Source organism: Pangasianodon hypophthalmus, chromosome 23, assembly GCF_027358585.1.
Source record: "Pangasianodon hypophthalmus isolate fPanHyp1 chromosome 23, fPanHyp1.pri, whole genome shotgun sequence".
NCBI classification, from domain to species: Eukaryota; Metazoa; Chordata; class Actinopteri; order Siluriformes; family Pangasiidae; genus Pangasianodon; species Pangasianodon hypophthalmus.
Window position 1 is genome coordinate 6,203,749 of NC_069732.1, and position 24,720 is coordinate 6,228,468.

The 24,720-nt window shown below is 37.2% G+C and overlaps 2 protein-coding genes across 2 annotated transcripts; one reads left to right on the plus strand and one right to left on the minus strand.

Moving 5' to 3' along the window:
- Positions 1-1,120: 1,120 nt before the first annotated feature.
- On the minus strand, positions 1,121-6,720 carry si:ch73-345f18.3 (uncharacterized). Its single transcript, XM_026930034.3, has 4 exons — positions 6,591-6,720; positions 2,605-2,662; positions 2,259-2,468; positions 1,121-1,904 (listed from the first exon to the last, which is right to left on the minus strand). The coding sequence occupies exons 1-4, from the start codon at positions 6,645-6,647 to the stop codon at positions 1,534-1,536; spliced, it is 696 nt and encodes a 231-aa protein (XP_026785835.1). The 5' UTR covers positions 6,648-6,720; the 3' UTR covers positions 1,121-1,533.
- A 7,759-nt stretch (positions 6,721-14,479) lies between these two features.
- On the plus strand, positions 14,480-23,959 carry cdca7b (cell division cycle associated 7b). The gene is made up of 10 exons (XM_026929397.3): positions 14,480-14,623; positions 16,295-16,423; positions 16,540-16,671; positions 17,502-17,912; positions 18,002-18,064; positions 18,993-19,163; positions 19,268-19,414; positions 20,976-21,125; positions 22,199-22,335; positions 22,541-23,959. The coding sequence occupies exons 1-10, from the start codon at positions 14,606-14,608 to the stop codon at positions 22,560-22,562; spliced, it is 1,380 nt and encodes a 459-aa protein (XP_026785198.3). The 5' UTR covers positions 14,480-14,605; the 3' UTR covers positions 22,563-23,959.
- Positions 23,960-24,720: the final 761 nt, after the last annotated feature.

Here is a 24,720-nt window from a genome sequence, read left to right on the forward strand (position 1 = left end):
GTATAATATATTATAAAAGCATGCTTAAAACCAAAAGAAAGCTAGCCAATATTATGATCACTGACCAGCTGGAAGCCAAACAGTATAACAGAGACTTGTTTCCAAAAAAGGACATTACATACATAAGACAAATCATCCTAGAGTTATACGAACACCACCTAGACATCCATGCGCCTCGGGTACAGTTCATTTCTCCCTTTTAACATCATAAAGCTACCTTCTCCACACTTCTCTAGCAAAAAAAAAAAAAAACAGGAAAAAATAAGAAATATTAATATAAAAATAGTGCTTTTAATAGGGTTTAAGTGTTAATCAAACTTCCTATATTTAAAATTTTTCATATATTTAACATTCCACAGAGATACATTTCATTCTGTAAGTGCTAATCATACACATGATCATGTGTGTGTGTGTGTGTGTGTGTGTGTATATATATACTTATATAAGTATGTTTGTGTGATCAAATATGTGTATATATATATATATATATATATATATATATATATATATATCCTTATACATATATATATATATATATATATATATACATATTTGATCACACAAACATACTTAAATAAGTAGTCAAATTTCTTCTTTCTTGGTTGCAGTTGTGTGTCAGATGTCAGAATAAGATCTGATTTACATGTCAACGCTCTTTACACAAATTCAAATCAAATTCAAACTGCTTATAAGGCTGTTCAGATGCAAATGGTTGAGCTTAGAATACAAGATATTACGTAAGGAATAATAAATCACAACAGGACACGTCAGGACACGACCACTCTAAAGTTTTATATTGTTCTATAACAAGATGACAAAGGGTTTTATTCCTCTTATACTACAGCAATTTGACAAGAATTACACTTTTCAATTTATTAAAACATAACATTTACTTTTTATTCTATTCTTTTACAGTTGCATGTTATGCAATAAACACAAAACAAGTTAGTTCCTATTATCAATTATATTATAGTACCTATAAATAGTTGTTCCCTCACCAGCATCTATTTTATTCTCACTTCTGAACTTAATAAGACAAAAAAAACCACAACTTGGCATGTCACCAAATAAATTTTTTTTTAATATATATATATATATATATATATATATATATATATATATATATATATATATATACACATAAAAAAAAGGATAGGAAAAAAATAGGAAATAAATCAACACCTCCTGACCAATCAGCTTCAAGAATTTAACAGCGATGTGGTATAAAAGCTAGATAATGCACTTTTATCTATATTATAAAAGATTTATCCTTAAAAATCAATTGTTTCACAAACATATATTTAAGTTGTTGTTGTTGTAGTTCTTTATCTATTCTAAATTTATCCTTTATAGTCTATAGTACATTGAAAATAAGTGTTTCTGGAGTGACACCGGTCAGTATATATATATATATATATATATATATATATATATATATATATATATATATATATATATATATATATATCCCCTAAATCATCCTTCACTCATTCTTATTGTATCCTTTATGGTCTTTCATACTGAGAAAGTGATTCACAGCTCAACCCCTGACAGCTGGGCCACCTCGTTGAGAAGTTTTCCAGCCTCTTCCCTGTAGCGGGGACTGAGATCTTTAGCTCTCGATGCCTTGTGCAGATTCTCCCTCAAGTTGTCTCTGAGTCGTTTAGACTCCAGGTATGTCTTAGCTTCCTCCTTCACCTTCTTGGTCAGGCTCTTTTCTGATTTCAACAGCCAGTTAATCATCTCCTCGAGCTTGGGACCGACTGCCACGATGGCTTTGACAGCTTGACACAGCTCCTTGATGTTCTCCTGCGTTCGTTTCAGCTTGTCAGGCATCGGATCGTCTGGAGTCACAGCCAAGCTGAAGTCAAAGCCTTTCATCTGCAGGCTGATCTGGTGGTCGTCTGAAGGGGGGAAACACACAGACGAAGTTTAACCAAAATGGTGCTTAAGAGTGGGAAACGTGTAAAAAAAAAAAAAAACACAGCATGGGAAACGTACAACCAAGTATCTCAGTTGGGTGCAGAAGTATTCACCCCCCGTGGTTTTTGCTTGGGGGAAACCATGTACCTCAATTTATATATAAAAAAGCATATTATTTGCTGTTTTTTTCCATCCCCTATCATTAAAATACATTAAACAGGATGTAAAAGTTACTCTTGATGCTACAGCAGTATGTTTATGCCAGACTCAGTCTCTCATTCCTGATCTGCTACTGCCACCTGATGGAGGCTCAACACTAATGTGCTCTGACTCACCATGTTCATCCTTAATCTTCTGCAAGCACTCGGACAGGCTGCTGTCAGGGGCACAGCGATAGCGGAACATCAGAGTTTTCCACTTTTCCTGCATACACTCATAGTGTTCCTGCTGCTTGTTGAATGTTTGTTCAAAGTCAGTGAAGCGCTGATCCAGATCTGGAACACCAACACGCCGCACAGTAATCCTGCCATTTCTGTGCTGGGAATCTGAGCAAGAACATGGTGTGTGTCATGTTAGCATTTAGGCAAGTAATGGAGCAACAACATGTTTGCAGATTAAGATAAAATGAGTGAGTTATTCCTATAAAATATACAAATACAGGTCATTTTTAATGGAACTAACCATTAGGAGGTGAATGAGATATTCTTGCAGACTCTGGTGCACCAAGTATAGGCTGTCTCTGAAAAATAGTGACAGGTTACATTTTATTAGTTTTACAGCAAAGCACTACCTCTTTTGTTGCCAGTTTATTAGTTTTACAGCAAAGAGTACCTTTATTGCCTTACCTTAAAAAGTTTTATCATCATACTAGTGGGCTTTATAATAGCTCAAGAAATATATGTGCATACACATCATAGAATACGCTTGGGCTTTTATAAACACTAAATTGCCATTTTATCAGGAACAGAGTTGCAGTTGTGTCATATTCTTTCCGTTTTTAATAATGGGTTTAATGACACTCTGTGGGATGCTAAAAGGGTTTGGGATTTTTTTTTTTTTTTTAGTAACAAATCCTGACTGGTACACAAGTGGACTCCATTCAACTCAGTTTGCTGAATGTTACTTAAATTCAAATTCAAATTTTATTTGTCACATGCATAACCATACACAGTACGACTTGCAGTGAAATGCTTTATACAACTGTTCCGACATAAAAAAGAAAATATAGAAAAATATTAAATATAAAGAAAAATATTAAATATAAAGAAAACATATCATTAAAAATATAAAGAAAAATATTAAATGTAAGAAAAATATATACATAAAAAATATAAACACATTTTTTTATTTAAAAAAAAAGTGTATAAGAATATATATATGGATATATGGATGGTGGCAGCAGCAGTCCGACAGTAACGATATAAAGTGCGGATATGTGCAGTTTTGTGCACTATGTGCCGTTTGTGCGATGTAATGTGCAATAATGTGCAATAAATGCAATACTAAATCCTAACTTGCAATACTAAAATAAATTAGTAACGTTATGCAATGTAGATGTAGCTGGAGGTTGGGTGTTTGTAGGAGATGTATGGATGGAGATGAACGATGATGACTCCTCCTCATCCTCTCTGTATTTGTATGTAACTTCAACTGGTTTCACCAGAACTAACGTAGAGATTTCACAGCAACATGTGAACACTTATGCAATCACACATTTTCAAGCAATATTGATTTCCTCCCACTTAAACACTATGGGTTAGTTTGGGTGGATGCTGCCTGTGTGTCCAGATTCCTCATTTGTATAAAGGAAATGACTAGCAGCAGTATTTAGAATGTGGTGCTGCTTCATCTTCTAACAAGACGATGAGCAAAAATACTCAACAACTACGGTGGGCCAAATGGTGAATCAAGTTGAGGGATCAGCTGGTCTGGAACTCACAGCAGTTTTATTTACTTATTTATTTAATTTTATCTATGAGGACATGGCGCTATCTATAGGTCACAGATTTCAAGCAGTCATCAACCTTTTCTTTTTTGTGAAAGCCTAGCTGGCATGCCTGGAACAAATGTCATCTGGAACAAATTTTCAACAAATTTTTCATCTGGAGAAATTATACAGACGACCAGCAAGGTGTTTGTGTTAATCTGCTTTACAGGACAAGGCTTTTTCTGGTGTCCCTGCAAAATGTCACCATTAAAATCATGCTATGTAAACCCTTGTGGACCTGAGATCTGAAAGTCATCTTTACTAATCTCTTTACGATGTTAATGCACACTTTCTGCTGAATGAATAAAGGAATGTGTAAAATGTGTTATTATCAAATTCTCAAATCTGATTGGTCGGACAGTGTTGATTAATTTTCTATAACAGTAGCTCTGAGATTTGTTCCAGCTGCAAGGCAAATCACAGGTTTATATTAATGCACTTGTTCAAATGTGTTATCTTTTCTATAGTAACAGCTCAGACGAGGACTTGTATGGTAGACTATTTACATAAACAGATTTAAAAATGCAGCATCACATCACACTGTATAACATCCTGTATAACAGCTTGTTGTTATATTATCTACTGAAAATAATATAATTTATATATAATAAACTGGCATAATGGCAAGGAAATAATGTGCAAGACCTGAAAACATTACTTAATGTAATTGCTGGTTTTTTAACCTCTTTTGTCAAATTAGCCTGAAAGAAAAAAAAAACCCCTACAGAAAATTAATTAATTTATATGATATATTGGTTATTCATAAACACACACAAAAACGCAACTCAACCCACTCTATCACTCTATCTAAAATCTGCTGTTTTTATTATAATTATTTACATGATCTAATAACAGTGGCAATCACTATCATCTGTCACCTGTTACTGTTACTGTTAATAGTAGGCTATTATAGTTATTATAGTTATTATAGTTATTATAGTTATAAGCCTGCATGAACTGAATGAGTTGAATTTAATGGGTTTAAAATGATGTGCTTCTCATAGGCGGTTTTTCGTTTGATAATTTAAAGCTCATTAACTTAAAGACAAGTGTAAATAATGCAATTTTCACAAGACTAGGTTTTAAAAAACATGTTTTTAAAAAAGCATGTTTTAAAGTAAAGTAACCAGGAATCTGCAGTTGGAAAATAATGACATGTTTATCTACTGTTCTGAATATTTCCATCCATTGTGTACCACTTATCCTACACACGGTCGCAGGGAGCCTGGAGCCTTTCCCAGGGGACTCGGGGCACAGGGCAGGGGGCACTGTAGACTGTGTGCCAACCCATCACAGGGACAGTCACACACACTACGGACAATTTAGAGACAATTTAGAACCTACAATGCATGTCTTTGGACTGGGGAGGAAACCGGAGTACCTGGAGGAAACCCATGAAGCACAGGGAGAACATGTAAACTCCATGCACACAGGGCGGAGGCGGGAATCAAACCCCCAGCCCTGGAGGTGTGAGGCAACAGTGCCAACCACGAAGCCACTACGCCCTGTTCTTATACACACATAATTCAGTGTCAGATAAAAGGGTGATACGTGATTTATTTTACACTGAAAGGGCTACAAAAAGTTGAAAAGTTTTAAAAGTTTATACTCTATACTTTCTTCATAGGGATGTAGCCCTTATTTTTGGATATATTATACACCAATCAACATATTTGTTTACTTGGGAAGCTAAGACTCTCATGAACTATTTTACTCCACATTCAGCAGCAGAACTTGAACTGGAATCAGTAGTTTACATGGACACTTTTTGTTTCAATCGGAATGAAATCAATCGGATTAATTAATCCGATCGCAGTGTTTACAAGAACGCTGAACAAAGTAATCGGGCGATATGCGCGTTTACATGACAGAATCGGATTTCATCTTCTGACATGCGCACAGTGCACGAATACACGTTTCCCACCGTTCCAGCACGCAGATACTAGCAGCCACTCTCTTGCCATTGCTTCTTTTTTTCGTTTTAAAAAAGCAGACTTAACATTTGCCTATTTCAGCTGCTAATTAGAAGACGCGAGCGCGTGATGTGTTGTGCGGTACTGCGTCTATTTGTATTACTGCGTCTGTGGATGAGGGTCTGACGCAAGGACTGATGGGACAACGTCGTCTTGCACCACTTCACAGACGAGGAGTGGAAGGAGAATTTTAGGATGACACGACAGTCATTTATGACACTATGCTCAATGGTGGAGGGGAACATGGCACCTGGTGAGGCTACGGTCACAGCCCCAATACCGCTGACAGCCGTGCGTCATACGTCATTACGTGATTTGTATGTTATTGCACATGCGCAGAACTATCTGGTTTCATTTTCAATCCGATGAAGTGTTTGCATGTCCTCTCCATCAGATTAGAAAAGGTTTAAACCACCCCTTACGATCCGAATGAAATTTTAATCGGTTTTGGCCAATTCATTCCGATTGACGTGTTTACATGTGACTTTTTAAATCTGATTGTGCTTCTAGTCCAATTACGATCGGATTATTAGTGTCCATGTAAACGCAACTCTGATTAAACCGAATAAACCTCTACCTGCAAATGCACACTGCTCACACACCTGACAAACACACACAGTCCAGGGGCAAGTCTTTAGTGTTAGTCTTTTACCAGCATAATTCCTTTTCCTTTAATTCATTAAATAAGCCTGGACTAAGTATCTTACCTCTTCCTCTGAGAAGTGACTCTGAAGACAGCAGCACAGAGAGCTCAAACAACTCATTTTAGGGCGAAGAAGAAGTTTTGAGACAGAAAATGGTGTGATCCAAGTTCGCAGTGACGTCAGAGTCACGAGGATCACGTGATCCAGAATTAACCTGCCCAAACGTGTTTCACTTTTTATTAAAGAAAGTACACCAGGAGGGGGCGCTTTCTTTTAATCACAGGTAAGAGTGAGCCTAGGCAAGGTGCACAGCGAGCAAAGAGTAAGATGATATGGATCAATATGATAAGAGCAACATATGATTATGATTATATTATTGACCTGTTTGTTACAGGTGTGTGTGTGTGTGTGTGTGTGTGTGTGTTTGTGTATTGAAGGCTTCGAAGGCAGCACAGCCAGGATTTATTTACAGTCACAATCAGAATTTAGAACGGAAGCTATATACAGTCACCGTCCACTTTATTAGGAACACCTGTATACCTGCTCATGCATACAGTTCTCCAGTCAGCCAATCACGTGGCAGCAGCTTAACGCATAAAATCATCCAGATACAAGTCAAACATCAGAATGTGGAAAAAATGTGAAATCTCAGTGATTCTGGTTATGGCATGGTTGTTCGTGCCAGACAGATTGGTTAAAGTATTTCAGAAACTGCTGATCTCCTGGGAGTTTCACACACACACACACACAACAGTCTCTAGAGTTAATGGTTCTGTGAGGGGAAATGCCTTGTTGATAAGAAAGGTCAGAAGAGAATGGCCGGAAAAGATGAGGTGAGAGTTTTCCAGCCTGCCTTTTCCCAGCTGAACAGTTTTGTTGATCCTGTGCTCACTGTAGCCTCAGACTCATGTTCCTGACTGACAGGAGAGGAACCCAGTGTGGTCTTCTGCTGTTGTGGCCCATCCAACTCAACATTCGGTGTGTTGTGTGTTGTGCTGAGATGCTTTTCTCCTCGGCATGGTTGCAAAGAGTGATTATTTGAGTTACTGTAGCCTTCCTGTCAGCTCAAAATAGTCAGGCCATTTCCATCTGATATCTCATCATTAGTAAGGTGGGTGTCTCCACCTGCAGAACAGCTCACTGGATGTGTTGTTGTTGTTGTTTTGTGTGAAAACCCCAAGAGATCAACAGTTTCTGAAATACTGAAACCAATCCATCTGGCATAAACAACCATGCCACAGTCAGTGGGTCACTGAGATCACATGTTTTCCCATTCTGATCTTTGATGTGAACATTAACTGATGATTTTATGTATTGCGCTGCCTCCACATGATTGGCTGATTGGATAACTGCATTAATGAGCAGAGGTACGGCTGTACCTAATAAAGTGGCTGTCTGATGAGTATAAATATCTGGATCATTTGGACTGAATGCCAATGGTTTTCTACTTCTTTTATAAGTACACTAGAGGAAATTGCTTTTATATCCTAGGTAGTACACCATCTAGTGTGGCTATCCAAGTTATAGTTGTTCTGAAATACTCTCCAACATATGAATACATTAATCCATTAAAGTGGTTTTATTAATAGTGTTTTGACTAAATCAGTGTTTCTACTGGCTTTGTTTATTCTCAGAGCTGTAAAAAAATGAACAATATTGCCTAATCTTCGAAAGAAAGCCTAATTAACAAGCTTTTTTTTTTTTGTGCTGTTTGTAAAACAAACTTCCAAGCACTAGAGGGCGCCACTGAATCACATATAGACTGAGATTTTAAACTCTGTGTGTGTGTGTGTGTGTGTGTGTGTGTGTGTTAATCATCCTCTAGCTCCACATGTAATACATAGCTGCTGTTGGAGGGAAAGTTTTTGCTAGTGGACTCCATCCCCTCAAAACCACTCTACTGCTGTACCTGATACACTCCTAACACAGCAACACACTCTGCCATGTCAGTGTCAGTGTCACTGCTGCGTTAGGAATGATCCAGACCCAAATAATATCTGGTTAGTGGTGGTCTTAGGATGGTTTCTGATGGATAGGATACAAAGGGGCACAGTCAGTAATTGTCTACTTACTGTAATAATTGTAATAAAAATGAATTTAAATGAACATTAAAAACCCATTTGCTTTTTAGAATAATAATGCACAATTTTAGACTTTTTTTTTTATTTTTCTTTATTTTTTTAAAACTTTTTTTCTCTGTGAAAGCCTTTATGAGACAAAAGAGATGTGAGAGTGGGATGATTTTATATAATATTTACATATATAAACATTTCTCTGTAAAATGAGCTGACTGTGTACACACAAAGATGTTAAAAATGTCTTTGTAATAAAGCATTCATGAACCAATTAGCCTAAATTTGTGATAAGGAGGATGTATTAACATTTATACAACAACAGCCTGTTAAAAAAAAGAAAGAAAAAGCAAATGGAGAAAGAACAACAGAGAAATAAATGTTAATATTACCATTCCTCAACCCTCAGCTTCAGTAACTGCTTTATCCTGGTCTGGGTCACGGTGGATCCAGAGCCTATCCAGGGAACACTGGGTGCGAGACGGGAATACACCATTAATGGAACACTGGTCCATCACAGGGCACCATGTATACACACACACACACACACACACACACACTCCTAGGGTAATTTAGCACAGCCAATTCACCTCCTGGCATGTTTTGGGAGGTTGGAGAACACCAGAGAACCCAGGGAATCCAGCACAAACATGGGGAGAACATGCACAAGAACTCCACCCAGACCACACACACCACTCCACTACACTACCATGATGCCTCACCTGAACAAAGACCAGCAAATTCCCACAACACAACCCATTCTGTGACTGTGGTCTACCTGGGATCACACTTAAAAATCCAATCCTGCTGATTAAAGGTGCAGTCAGTGATTTCCAAGTCAAACACCTATTTGGTGTCAAACACATATTTGGTGTCATTTTCCACACCATCTTAGCAGTCTTAATTAAATATCTACTTAGTGGGCAAAACTCTGGTCTCTGTAGCTCTCTGATTCCTGTAACCCTGAGAAAAGGCAAATGTTGTGGACCATCAACATCCAGCCAATCAGGACAAGAAGGTGTCTCAACTGCCTGTCAATCATGTTGCCTGTCATTTCCGAAAACTCCACCTCTTGGACAAAAAAACTCAGTAAACATATAGCTGGGAGTGTTTGGATTTTGAGTTTTAGAGAGACAGTTTTAAGTTAACTTCCTCGAAAATCACGGAGTGTACCTTTAATGCCTGTGATTAATGGCTGAGTGTATGATTTGTCTCCATATGCTGGAGAGGTAGTTAAGGTTAGTTCCGCTTAGCACCATTCTGCATGTCATCAAGCACACACACACACACACACACACACACACACGTACAGGATGCTCAAAAAACCAAAAAAAACAAAATAAGTGGCACCATAGAAGACAGCGCGCTAAACAATAGTGGAACAGCTGTTTGTAATTTGCGCTTTGCGCAGCGGGATGGATGAAGCGCAGCTACCTGCTGTGCGGTGCGGTGCGGGCGGCGGGGCGGCGGCGCGCGAGCTCATTTCCTCTCCTCCTCTCTGCACACACACACGCACACACACACACAAACACACCGTATCATTTCGCTGTCATCCAGGGAGTTGTTAAGCTCAGCGCGCTAATGGGAGCGCTGGGGAATAAAGAAGCGTTTGACGGACGGAAAAGCGCAGCTCGCTTTTTCCTTCTCACCCGCGCACACGCCGAGCGGCTCTGTCTCCGGATGCAGGTGCTTGTTGTGCTGACAAACAAGCCAAAAAAAAAAAAAAAAGCGGCCCACTAAGGTGCCAACTGGACAGAAAAAAAAAAGAAAGGAAAAAGAAGAAGAATTGAGAGGATAGATGTGCGTTTAACTGAAAGCATCATGCATGTGCCAAGTGGAGAAGACAGGTGTGGACTCTCTTTCTGTTGATATAAAGAGCTTTAATAATCAATCAGCAGACAACACTAAACTAGATTATTGTCATTTGAGCACCAGTTCTCCAGCACACTTTTTTAAAATCTTTATGAAGCATCATTCAGAGAAGGCTTAGACTGCACTGTTCCATGCTGTACTGTTGTGAAGAAAACCTTAAAGGAAACCTCCACCATGAACCACATTAAATGTGTTTAGGCTGAAATATTTGTGATGTTTTCAGTCATTCTGGTGCTAATTTGTTGGTTCATGTTGTATTTTCGTTATTTTCGTGAGAAGTTTTGGTTGTGTGTCGCATTGACGTCACAGGGGGACATCACAAACGTAAGGGATAACGGTCAGGTTTCACTTATTTGCTCCTAAAAACAAAAGACCTTCTTTAATCACTCACCATTTGCCAGCAACATTCATCCATCCATCTATCCATCCATTTTCCATACCGGTTGTGGGGAGCCTATCCCAGGGGACTCGGGGACACAAGGCAGGGGGGGGGACACCCTGGATGGAGTGCCAACCCATCACATGGCACACACACTCACACACACACCCATTCACACACTACGGACAATTCAGAGATGCCAATCAGCCTACTACATATGTCGGTATTGGACTGGGGGAGGAACCCAGAGTACCTGGAGGAAATCCCCGAAGCACGGGGAGAACATACAAACTCCGCGCACACAGGGCAGAGGTGGAATCCAAACCCCCAGCCCCGGAGGTGTGAGGCAAATGTGCTAACCACTAAGCCACCGTGTCCCCCACAGCAACATTCTATGTCTATGTATTAATGAGAAATCCAGCATAGAAGTAGGGGAAACGCTGGACTCAAAGTCCCAGAATGCAGTGATGGCAGTATTAGCATTAAGCTTTGGAAGCTGATCTGTTTGAACAGAGTGTTCAGATGACGAGGTGAGAGACCTGGACAGACTAAAGGACTAAAGCGCTGCTGCATCGCTCTGTTTAGGTAGAGATGAAGCAGAGGCTAAATCCCACTGCACTACTTTCAGCAGGTACAACAGCATTGTGGGTAATGTAGGAAACTGCTAACCAAGTGAATAACTTGTTAAAACAACAATAAACCAACATGTAGATGAAAGAAGTTTAGACTAAAAATGTTATTTTAGAATTTTTAATTATAAAATGATAATTATCTTGGACACTGTGGAAAATCACACAGTAATACTAAAGATCGATGTGTAAGTCGTTCAGGGTGGATTTTTCCTTTAACAGTCCTTTTGTCCCTCTGAAAATCAGAAAGGGTTCCAAGTAGAATTTCTTTAGGAAGCTAAGAACCCTAAACAATATAAAGAACTCTCATGAAAACTTTTTTTCTAATGGTTCTTCATGTCTTTTACATCTGAAGGAAAACATTTCATAATTCTGTAATGCTATATATTGACAATAAAATTCACTCAGAGAAAAAAAATGAAATGGTTCCTGATAGGTAAGGGTCCTTTGGTTACTAAAAGACTTCTACTTGAAACCTTTCTGATAGAAAGGTTTGATGGATTCGCCAAATGATTCGCCAAATGTTTCCTCCTGAGGAACAACTAAAGAACCATAAAGGGTGCTGTTTTTTGTGTGGTTGTTGAATTGAATTTTCAAGTTACCAAAACTGCTGCACTTCATGAATACACTCATTAATTAGCAAACCACCAGACCGCAGTGTGAAGTTGAATCCACTAATCTGATTGGTCGAACGGCGTTCTAAGAGTGCTGATATTAAGTATAACCTCACTGGGACGTTTCACTGTGTGTATCACTCCACTCGTCTGTGTTCGCCATGTTAAATTCCACTTCTAGCAACGGTTACTACAGTAGAGTTAGTGACATCATCAGCAGACATGGCAAACGATCCATTGTTCACGAACGTAACTTCTGACTTAAAATATGAACGCTCGTCAGATGAAGATGAAAAGGAAGAAGGGAAGCCAATTTCATCATTAATGGGAATGTACAAATGTACAATTTTTACATTCATTGTGTGTCAGCTAGCCAGTTAGCTATCAGTGAGTGTAGCTTCTTCTTAACTTTTCCATTCGCGGAGCAACAATAAACAAATCATTCGCCCATATTGTGTCTGAAATGTCAGTTACTCGATATTAATTTCAGATTTATAAAACTAAAGCAATATCACACTGGATGACCTGCAGCACTTGTGCTTGGGGCCGAATCACAGCCGTGCTGATATTCAGTATACCTACACTCTTGCTCACGTGATGTTGCTTAATTATGATGGAGTAAGCAAAGTCATTTAAAATGAAGCATGTTCTTGGTCTCTCTAGAAGACATGAACTCCATCTAATTTAAAAAAAAAAATCATGTTGAGGTAAGTTTTGTTCTCTTGCTAACATTAACTAGCTACATTTAACTAAGCCTGTTTCTTTGCTAATGCCAGGTTAGACTACTGATCCCAGTATCTAACATAATCATCTAGGCAGCAAATCAAATTCTAGCGAATGGTAAATATTGCAAACTTACAAAGACTGAGTGATTATTGATGTGCAAATCATTATTTCTGAAATCTTTCCTAAACATCTTATGACCACAACTTTAAGATTTATACATTATGAAAATGGACAACCAGCAAAACAAAGAGCAATTCAGAGCATCCTATAAACCAATCAGAATGAAGTGTGTGTTTTGTAACCAAACAAATCACACAAATTCGCAAGCTACATGCTATTACAAACGACTAAATTTGTGAAAATGTTTTCCATTTATGCTCTAATACCCATGCAGTCATTTCAACTTTAGATAATAAGGTAAAGCGTTTTTTTCAGGTATTATGGAACATGTCTTACTTCCTGTGAAAAGATCAGTATAGAAGATAATGCTGCTGACTTTGTAACCTTTTGCGTTAAATAAATGTGAGCTGAATACGACGCTGTGAAGATTGTCAGAATATTAGATAAAGGCTAAAGAAGTAAATGGGCTTGTTAGGTAGTTGGGCAAAACATCATTTTAGCAAAATGGCGTCCAATCCAGGATAACAAGGCTACTGAAAATGAATGAGAGATTATAAAAAAATATATGAACAAGTTAAAAATAGGCAGAGAATGGAAAACAGGCAGTGAGAAATCAGATGAAGAAGTGTAACCCGGTGTAGTGAAGTGAATCAGAGGGGAAATTATACTCATGTGTGAACACCCCAGGACTTTCAAAATGATAATACTACCAGTCTGGGAAAAAAAATTAAACCTTTTTTTAAATGTCATGTACACAAATTAATCTTACTCGCTTAGCAACACCTGTACACATCATTGCTTACATGAGCAGTGATCAAAATCGAATTATGACATAAGTGGTTTTTTTAGCTACTCTACACAGAACAAATGAACCGAACTACCTGCCATGTTTCTCTCATATGAACTAACATGCTGTAACATATTACCTAATTCCAGATATTTCATTAAACTCAGGCTAAACTAAATGCTGGGCCGTACATGTTTGAAAAACAAAAGTATTTTTTGTTTATTTCAGTGCTGAGATGCTAGAAAGGCTTTTTAGAAATGGATAATGTAATAGGATATTTCCAGGTAGGCCTTATCTTGAAGGAGAGGGTCACTAAAAAAAAAAAAAGGTTAACATTTTAATTAAAACCTTAGGTTTATAGAAAAAGTGCACGTTTTAACGCACTTCATACTTCCAGTATAATGCTGTAGTTTTATCAAGTAACAGACTGATAACAATGAACTTCTTTTCTATACAGAAAATATACTTTAGATTTTCTTATATACAAAGAACTTCCGGTCCGCGTGCTTACTTTTCCCGCGAAACTACAAAGCCCTTCGCCGTGGAATGTACCATTCTGAAATCACCTCAGGCAGAGGGGTGGCTCCTCCAAATGATATCTGAAATTGTATTTTGTTTTGAGATAAACGGATATACATATCTGTTATCTTTTACTTATCACGTTATTTAGTATAGGATTATTTGGAGCAATGCCGTAAAATATACTTTGTAAGTTAATTTCTGTAACTTTAAGATCGTAGCCCCACCCCTACATTTCATCCCAGAGTGTGTGCTCTTATTGTTTTTTAAACTCTTCATTGTGTGGTGGATTTTGAAGATCAGCTGGAGCTCAGCACAAATTTGTTCTTTTTGTTAACAATTTAAGTGTTTTGGTGAACTATGTGCACAAGAATGAAGGTAAGAAATACTATGGCGTGTATTTATCCCTTTTTGACTGCATTTGTTTAAATAGTTGGCGTAAGGAAGCTAACATTAATGTTCTCCAGGCGTTAAATAAAAATAAACAAACTCATAAATAAGGAAGACATTACTCAGGTGTATGTATAACTAATCTTTCAAGCTTGTGATCCTGTTGAATTAACTAGCTAGCTAGTTGTCTAATATAATAATTTCATTGCCATTTATGGTAAAATTACCTTTAGCTTTATATTTATTTAATTAAAAAAAAAATTAAAACTGTAAAGAAAATAATAAGTAAATAATCTTCCAGCAACATCTGTGGCATGTAAACAAGTTTATTTAATGTTGTCTTGTAACTAGCTATTTCTTTGCATGTATGACGCTTATTGTTTTTTTAAAATTATTATTTAATTAATATTTAATTTTTTAACATTATTTTTAATTTGCAGCTCATGTACACATCATGGTTCCATGTTTAGTAGCTTGCAGAATCCACAGTTTACTATTTTCCTCTTATTTTATTTGTACTTTCTTGTTAAAATATTTTTTTATACTTTAATTGTAGGCTTGAGCAATCAAGTAAGGGAACACAGATCAATATATAAAAATAAATTTTTTTTAATAAATCTGACATATTCTCTGAGTATAAAATGGACGTCAGTCAACTTTGTTTATTTAATATTTGATTTTTAATTTGCAGTCAGAGTTTAGTTTTCTGCTAGAGAGACGGGTCTGTGTGGGCTTGATTGGTTTGTTTTGAATTAGTTAATTGGTTAATTGATTTTCTCAATTAATTTTACAAACATTAACGCAATTTTTAGATGACTTAATAGTCTACTTTTATACTGACTTTAGTATTACGTTTTAATGTTTGTGTTGAACTGTGATGTATTTTTATTTTTAAAAAGTACATAAAGAAAGGATGCAAGTTTATCACAAAAAAAACCATCAAATATAGTATTTCATTAAAAGTATTAATTAAGTTGAAAATCTTATTGAGAATTTACATTTAAAAGTAATATCGCATGTAATATTATGTTATTATATAAGGACACACTCCTCCAGTAATTCAGCGTCATGTCAGAATTTAACTTTAACCAACAAAATACTGCAGGCTTTTTTTTTTTTTTTTTTTTTTTGTAGCAATGACCATGGACATTCATGTCAATCCATTTACTTGAGCTGGGAATGATGAATGAATGATAACGGACGTTATAAAGGGCAGGTTCTGAACTGTGTGACCATCACATTCGAAACTGTAAAGGTGTTAGAAGGAGAGACATGAGAGAAGGTCGTAAAGCTGTTCTTGAATTGTTGTTGAATTTCCAACATCAGAACAAGACAGAAAAACATCATTTTGCTTACTTAATTTTCTCCATATTTCCATATAAACACACATTCTTCTGTCTGGAAAAAGTAGTCTCAAATGAATTGTACAGATTTAGTTTAATTTAAAGACGCATTTGTCTGAGGATTTAACAGAAGCTTGTCTACAGTAACGTTTTCCATAAACGTGTACTGAGGCCAACTACCTGCCCATAGACATCCATTATTCTGTTCTTTTCTCAGTAAATGCATCCAAGTTATTCTCTTAGACAGATGTAGAGGATTAGTTTGACAGTTAAACTTTTTGGCTAAGCCTGGGTCACTATTTGATGACATTTTCAGAAAGCCTTGGTGGACATATTTGAAGGCCCGAGTGACGAGGAGGAGTTTCCTGGTTTCGGAGGTGCTTCTTCGGGGCAGTTCTCTGAGGAGAGTCGAGACAGCCTCCACTCCCAGACCTCATGGAAGCCGGTCAGCATTATCCTGAGATATTTCTGCTTCTTGAAAAGCAAGATGGATTAGGGTTTGAGGGCGACGACCTCAAGTATCCATTGTTCTCTATAACAGTGTCTCTTGCTCTGTTTTAGGTTCTTCGCTTTAAATCTAAATTCATAACGGAAGAGCTGGCTCAGGTCTTCATGGACACGGACAGTGAAGGAGAGTTTGAAGGTTTCAGTAAAGAAGAGAGCTCTCTACGTAACAGCTGGATGAGCCCCATTGTAACTGACTTCTTTTTTTAAACTGTGGTCCACCTTGAAACACGTACATGTGTATAGAAATATCTGTGATGTTTATATTGATTCTGGTGTTAATTAGTTGGGTCATGCTGTGTTTTTGTCAGTGAGACATTGCTAGTGCGGTTACAATAACATTTAATAAGAGAAAAAAAAATTACAACAAACTCAAATATAAGTGATAACCAGGTTTTGCTGTTAGCAAAAGAGCATGAGCTCTTCTGGTCAAGGTCACCATTTTTCAGTGACATTCAACAGTATATTAAGCGTAGAAGTAGTGGAGATGTTGGTGCAAATGTTGGACTCAGAGTCCCAGAATGCAATGGAGGTACACGGCAGAGGCTCGGCTAGCTAGCGATCTACTAATCTGGTGGCTGCATTAGCATGAAAGTTGAAGTTTTGGAAGCTGATGTGTTTGAGCAGAGTGTACAGATGAGGAGATGAGAGAGCTGGACAGATTAAAGTGCCGCTGCATCACTCTCTTTAGGTAGAGTTGAAGCAACGGCTAAATACCGCTGCCACCACAAGCAGAAGGTAGTCGAACAGCATTGTGGGTAATTTTGGAAAAAGTAGACATGTTGATATGTTAATATTAGCTTTATTAGAAACTTATTAGAAAATAAGTCTTGGATGGCATTGAAGATCACAGTGTAAAAAAAACAAAAAAAACATGCAAGTCATTCCAGGTCTGTGTGTGTGTGTCTGTGTGTGTGTGTCTGTGTGTGTGTGTCTGTGTGTGTGTGTCTGTGTGTGTGTGTCTGTGTGTGTGTGTCTGTGTGTGTCTTCCAATGATAACTCTCCTCTTCCTCCCTCAGGATTACGAGGCAGAGGAAGACAGTGATGACATTGGGTTTTATTCAGATGACGATGGTTCGGCCCCGCAAAAAAGGCGGAGCTCAGGATTGTGTGTCGCGTTCAGGTTTCCTGCCAGAAGACGCTCCACCCGAGAAAGCACCGTGCCAAAGAAATCCGGAGTTTCCCTGAACAGAAATCAGCCTGCGGAGAGAAGCAGAAAGAGGAGAGGAGGCAGTGCAGATCCACCTGTGGCTCAGAAAAGCAGAAAAGTTGAGAAAAGATCCAAAGTGACGAATAATGACTCTGAGGAAGAGGAAAAAGAGGAGGATGAGGAGGAGGAGGAGGAGGAGGAGGAGGAAGTCAAACTAACTGAGGCAGATGTACAAATACTGAGTCAAAGGGCTAAGAATATTCAGGAGAATAAAGCAATGGTAAATATTCTCCTTGAATTCTGAATGAGATGAGATGATAAACTCTGAATGGATTTTGATTGTGTGTGTGTGTGTGTGTGTGTGTGCAGCTTGCAAAGCTATTTGCAGACCTGACCTCTTTACCTGAACTCTCCCGAAAGACCATGCCCATGGTAAGTGCTGTATTTTCACTGAATTGTCATTTATGCTTCATATCAGCTGTATTTATTTAGTATTATTTTTATTTTCTTGATAAGCCAGTTCTCTTTAATGATTATTTCCTGTTTTAGAGTTTGTGTACCCTTTCAATTTTTATTTATTTATTTATTTTGTGCATGAATTGCTTTTAAAATGTTCAGATGTTTTATGATGTACAGTCCTAGAGTTTGTCTGAACCACTTGATCACGTGGAAACCCTGCGTGCATGTGTTGCATGCCATCACACACTGGGCATAAAATCTGTTACGCTCCAGTTAAATGTCATGTTCCAGATGTTTCAGTTAGCACAGGCTGACTCTGGCCTTGCCTGGAAACACAAGTGAAACAGCACCCACTGAAAATGGCACTTTTTGAAAATGTTAGAAGGTAGAATCTGTTCTCAGTCCCACACGATGATTCACACAGATGAGTGACTGTTCGACTGAACGCAACAACCGTCCATTTACAGTGGTTGATTAGCATAACTTTTTTTTTTTTAAATCTTACTTTGTGATCCTTACATTGTAATGTTGTAATTTATGGAAACATGGAGTAACATGCAGTACCTTAAATAAAGGGCTGGGGAAAATGCTTGTAAAAACAAATACCTCTCAGTTCAACTAAAAATAAACGATCCAGTTAACACACAAGCACCTATCAAATTTTTATGCCCATAATTTAACAAACTAAGTGACTCTACTGTTAACAAGAATCATATTTTGTTCAGTCATAAATGGTGTACGTGTGTGGTTTGGAAAAATATACACAATGTAAAAATTTTGAAAACCACTAAGCAGGAGATGCTTGTAGTGATAGAAGCTCACTTATTAGATACATTTGACTAATTGACTCATTGTTTCCAACTGTATTTAATGCTCTTTTTTTTTTTTTTCTGGAAAACAGAAGAAGAAAAAGCAGCAGAGTCCAAGAAAGCGTGTGTCTGAAGTACAGAGTGAGAGGCGGAACCCAAGCCGCAAAGCCAGACCCCCTGAGCATTTCGGGCTCGAGCAAGAACCGGTTGTTGCTGCGAAACCAAGAAAGAGTGTAGAATTCAACCTGAAGAAACTGATGGAGGTTAAAAAAAAATACTGCTTATACTCTTATTTATTTACAATCCAAGGATGATGTTTATCATTTTAGAGTTTGAGTTGTTGATTTTAATATAATTTACCACACAGATTGATGAGGGGCTGCGTGTGAACAGAGACACACCAAGAAGAAAATCCAGGAAGCGCAGTTCTGTACGAATGCCAGAGGACATCACAGAGGAGGAGCTGGACAACGTGGCTGACCGCGCTAAAGACAAAATTCTTGATAAAGAAAATGTAAGTTGGTGGTTAGGGCACATAGGATTTTTTTTTTTTTTTTTTTTTTTTTTGGTGCAATACACGTTATATAAAAGGATTACAAATTTGATTGAGTTATTTTCATTTGCTGGACTAGATGAACATCTGATAAACAATCTCTCATCTGTCCAACGTTCACACAACCCTAATATAATATAAGCAATATCACACGAGCAAGAGTGCGGTTATACTGAAGATCGGCACGGCTGTTATTTGGCTTGGGCTCAAAGCCACAGGCTGAGTGCTGTAGGTAATCAAAGCTGTGCTGATGTTCAGTATAACCGCACGATTGCGAGTGTGATATTGCTTTTATACAGCAGTTCTTAAGAAATTAATATTGAGTGAGCACCATTTTGGACACAATATGGCCAAATGTTCTGTTTATGTCATATTTTAAGTCAAAAGTATATTCCTGAAAAGGAAGTGGAATTTTACGTAGCGAACACAAATGAGTAGAGTGATGCACACAGTGAAATGTCCCAGTGCGGTTATAGGAAATATAGACACCCTTGGATTAGTGAACTGGAACTAACTGTTGTATAAATTATTTATGTAAGGATTAAAACACATGGAGGTGTGCTGTCATAGGAAAATAATCAGTAATGCGGCCCAACTTAAAGGGGAGTCAATTAACACTGATTATTTTCCTGTTCTGAAGCAATTTGCGATTTATCAACAATTACAGTTGTAAAATTTATTTAAGAATGAAATGGCATAATTTTTTATCCATTAATAGTTGCATTTAAAAACATAAATTCTCATTCTCGCTTATGTTATAGTAGTTATACACAGTCGCTTTCTCACCAGCCTCTTTTTTTCCCCCTCTCTTTTGAAGTTCATAAGACACAAACACCTTGTGTTAAAACACAAACCAAAAAGGTCCACCATACATGTGTCTGTGAATAAGCTGTTACTATAGAAATGATGGCGTATCAAAACGAGTATGTTACTACGTATGAGCTGAGATTTGCCTTGTAGCCGGAATTATTGTCAGAACTGATGTTATTAAAAAAAAATTAAATAAAAATTCAACACATTCTGAGCAGTCAGAATCGAGAATGTGCTATAAATGTATTTTACACATAGTTCTATCCTTATATCATTGAACACTTGGATACAGCCTAGACCAATATTTTAAAAAATGGATCCTCTGCTGTCCATCACCTGGAGTGTTGAGAGAACTAATTTCTGATCTTCAGGTGGAACAGACGTCTGTGCTTTTCCCTCTGCCAGTCTGACTGACTGTCCCAAGCATCTGTTAGGTTACGTATGTGGAACAGGGGAATAGTTCTCCCTCTTTCTATTGCCTTCCTTAGAGGAGACATGAGAAGTTCTTCATTCTGACAGACTCGTAGCTGTGTGGAATTGACTGTTTAGAGGTCAAAGGATACATTTTAATCAGTTTTTGTGCTGTGGGACACGGTGGTGTTCATGCTAACAGGAATCTGGCCTTTTTGAGAACGGATCATACAGCTGTGTTTTGATTTGATGATGTGTGTATATTTATATTTGACTGATATTAGGCTATTGTGTTTTGTAGGGCAGCACATGTCACCAGTGCAGACAGAAGACATTGGACACTAAGACTGAGTGCAGGAACCCGTACTGTCAGGGGGTCAAAGGGCAGTTCTGTGGGCCCTGCTTGCGGAACCGCTACGGAGAGGACGTCCGTACAGCTCTGTTAGATCCGGTAAGGATTAAAAAAAGGTATTTGTTGAAATTTGTAAAATCTTCTTCAATGAACGCTGCACGTATTTAAAATCCATTTATGTGGAGCTTCTACTATACAAGTCCCAGCGTAAGTCGTTACTATGGAAACGATAACGTATTCGAACGAGCGCATTATTATACACGTGTTTTGCTTTGTTGTCAGAATTACTGTCGGAGCTGCTGTTGTGGAATCTTAACACCTTCTGACCAATCAAAAGGGAGAGTTTAACTCCGCATTAAAGCTTCATATGAAACCATCCAGCCACAAGATAAATCTTGACCTCATAAAAATTAAAAAAAAAAATTTTTTTAAAGACTGTGAAAAAGGCATAGAGACGGGATGCCTCAAATTATTAAAGAATTGTGTTAAACTTTTGTTCTGTTCAAACTTTTTACATCAACATTATTGTTCTGAGCCATATATTTGTGTATTCTTAGATATGCACGAGTGAGTCAGACTGAAAACTTTAAGTGCAAGCTAAATTAGAATTGAATCAATTTTTTTTTTTTTCTAGACACTCATAAGCGCTGGAACATTTGCATTGAACAAAATGGAGAAAATGATGCACTTTTGTGACACCTATTTGCAATAAACAATGGAAAATAATAAAAATTAAAGTTTTAATCTGACTTAATTTTGTGTAATCAGAAGATTTTATATCATTCTTGAAGAAGTATGAGGTCAGAGTTTAGCCTTATTTCCATAGTTACAGCAATGTCTCTAACTTGCTTTAGGATTGTACATAATGTAATGTAACCTGACTTCAGGTATTGAGCAAAATGTTTGAAAAAGCTGAAATGAAGTTGAGTTATGGCTTCTCCAGGAGCTTAAAACTATAATTTAACATCTTGCTCAACAATCATAGGAAGCTTGTAGGAAGTTTTTATATTAGTGCTGATCAGAGAACTTGATTTGAAGAAAACGGGAGTTACTACAACAGACAGCAGTAGAATAGGTTAGGCATACTGAATGTTGCTTTCTGATTGTGTTTAAACTCTGTTTATCTGTGTGTGTGTGTGTGTGTGTGTGTGTGTGTGTGTGTGTGTGTTTAGACATGGGAATGTCCTCTGTGTCGGGGTGTCTGTAACTGTAGCCTGTGCCGTAAACGGGATGGACGCTGTGCCACTGGTGCTCTTACTCACTTAGCCAAATATTATGGCTACAACAATGTCAAGGAATATCTAGAGAGGTATGTACACTTCATTTCAACACGTTGAGTTTTTTATTTATTTTTTTTCTTTCATCAGCTTCCTCCTGTCTTGATCCAATTCCAATTACGTTAGTGGTGAAGCCACTGCATCGCCACCTTTTTGAAAAAATTTCCTGTGTATTAATTAATGGAATGACTTATAGCAGATTATTGTAGCTGATCATGTTTTTTTTTTTTTGCACAGTCTGCAGAAGGATCTTGACTGAAACCAGGCCAGTGTGTGTGCAGGAACCTACTGTAAGATGTCAAAGGGTTAAAGGAACACTGCAGCGTTTTTCAGCCTTATCTCTATCCTCCACATCTGTAGAGTATGTGAGGCTACCACAGACGGGAATTTTGACTAGGTTTGCTACACTGAGGAGAGAAACCGAAAACCTGTTATTACTGTTCTTGTATAGTTTTATCCAACTTTGACACAGGAGCAATACAGTAGACATGTACAGTCAAATCCATACGACTATATTGGTAACAAACCTACAATTTTTTTTTTTCCCCCTTCTGAAGTATCCATCATATCTGAAATGACATTATGCAGATTAATCATTTTATTTACGAATACCTTTGAATGAAAAATTCACAAGTCCTACAAAAATGCATGTTATGTGTAAGCAGTAATGTCATCTGTAATGAGAACTGCCCTTAGATGTCCTTACAGGTTTACTGTGCTTTTAGAGGAAAAGCTTCTTTGTGTTTTTTTTTTTTTCTTTTTCTTTTTTTCATTTTTTAAAAAGACATGCATCACACAAGTGCTCTTTATTATTATTTTTATTTGCATAGATATTTTTGGATTTTATATTCAACATTTTACATTTGCAGAAAATGCACATCATTACCAGGCTAGTCAGAGTTGTGTGTATAATATACTTATTCACTTTATCAAAAAAATAAATAAAAATAATAATAAATAATAAAAAATCCCTCGGCCAATGGGTAGAATGTTCCTGAGAAACCACTTTGTGCAAAATCTTTACAGATTTATATTTATCTAGGTTTTAAATCTCCTATAAATGAAATCTGTTAGATCTGAAAAATTTTAAAACATTTTTCTGCCCTGGACATAAAAAAAAAATGAATTAGCATTTTGAAGCATTTTAGATGGGACACATTTCAAAACAACTGATTTAGACACTGAATTCTGCTTACAGTCTTCTTCTAAGTAAGGGATGCACTTATATAAAACTATTTTTGTTATATTGGCTCTTGATTGCAGCACTTTGCATTTGAAACTAAACACTGACACTGGATTTAAAGTGCAGTCTTTCAGTAAATGTTCGTTTTTAATCAGATCCGGGACAGATGATAGTTTATACTGATTAAAGTTTGATTTTAGAAATTGTCCAGTTTTATGTTTGTATCGCAAAAAGAGAACTTTCGGTTTTATAGTTATGCTCAAAAGAAGTTCAACAGGAACTCTATTGTATTACCAAGATTTAATACTTGTGTATATATACATCCTGCCACATCCTGTTTTGTCATCTTTCTTCTTTTTTTCCCCCTTTTTACCGTCCCAGTGTGTAAGGACAGCACTGTGTATGTTCTTCTGCTTGGCATTCTATAAAATCTGTACAATCATAGTTGTTTTCTAAATAAATACCTGATTTCATTTTTGCGTCCCTGTTGTTATTGGACAAGTTGATCATGTTTTAAAGGAAGTGCACAACTTGATATGTAGCATGTTATTTGACATTTCACTGTGCAACTGCTCAAAGTTCTCAGCAGCTGTTCCTCTTGCCCTCTCCATGACCTTGCTCAATACTGAGTCCTGGATAATGTGCTAAAGGTAAACCTCCAGATTCTTGCTTTTTAAATGAAAGCACTTTGCAAGCGTAAACCTGCAACCTTTGGAGTCTTGTGAAAGCGCTCACATTTCAACAGACTCTCTCATGATTGTTAATGTGAGTGTTCTGGAGTGAATCTGGATTAAACAAGAAAGTAATGTAAACACTGGTTGTGTAGCACAAGTGTCTTGTGTGCCACTCCAAATATCTATCTGTAAATGGTTTTAAACCTGATGTGGACATAATCTAAACCAGAAGGATTTATAAAAATATTATTAAATATGGAAAACCCCAGAGAGGAAAAAAATCCAGAATAAGAAATGTCAGCATGTCAGTTTATAATTGGTGTATTGGACTGGTGTGTTGTTTTTTTTTTTTTTTTTTTTTTTTTTTAGTAATTTTTTATTTTAAATACCCTGCTTGCACAGTTATTATTTCTTATTGTCCGCAATGTTTCCTAATAAATTTAGTTGACTGGAAAGTTACTAAGGATACAAATGTTCATGTTAACAGAATTGGTCTTTGTTTATCCCGCAAGTACCTCCCACAACTTTTTACTCGTGTATCTTGACATTGCTCAGGTCAG

Bases quoted from the DNA above. Each gene is read 5' to 3' on its own strand.
- si:ch73-345f18.3 (XM_026930034.3), bottom strand. From the start codon at position 6,647: ATGAGTTGTTTGAGCTCTCTGTGCTGCTGTCTTCAGAGTCACTTCTCA. The intron at 2,469-2,604 runs GTTAGTTCCATT...GTTCTTGCTCAG, and splicing joins ATCTCATTCACCTCCTAATG to ATTCCCAGCACAGAAATGGC. The intron at 1,905-2,258 runs GTGAGTCAGAGC...TCCCCCCTTCAG, and splicing joins GAAGATTAAGGATGAACATG to ACGACCACCAGATCAGCCTG.
- cdca7b (XM_026929397.3), top strand. The intron at 21,126-22,198 runs GTAAGGATTAAA...GTGTGTGTTTAG, and splicing joins GTACAGCTCTGTTAGATCCG to ACATGGGAATGTCCTCTGTG. The intron at 22,336-22,540 runs GTATGTACACTT...TTTTTTGCACAG, and splicing joins GTCAAGGAATATCTAGAGAG to TCTGCAGAAGGATCTTGACT.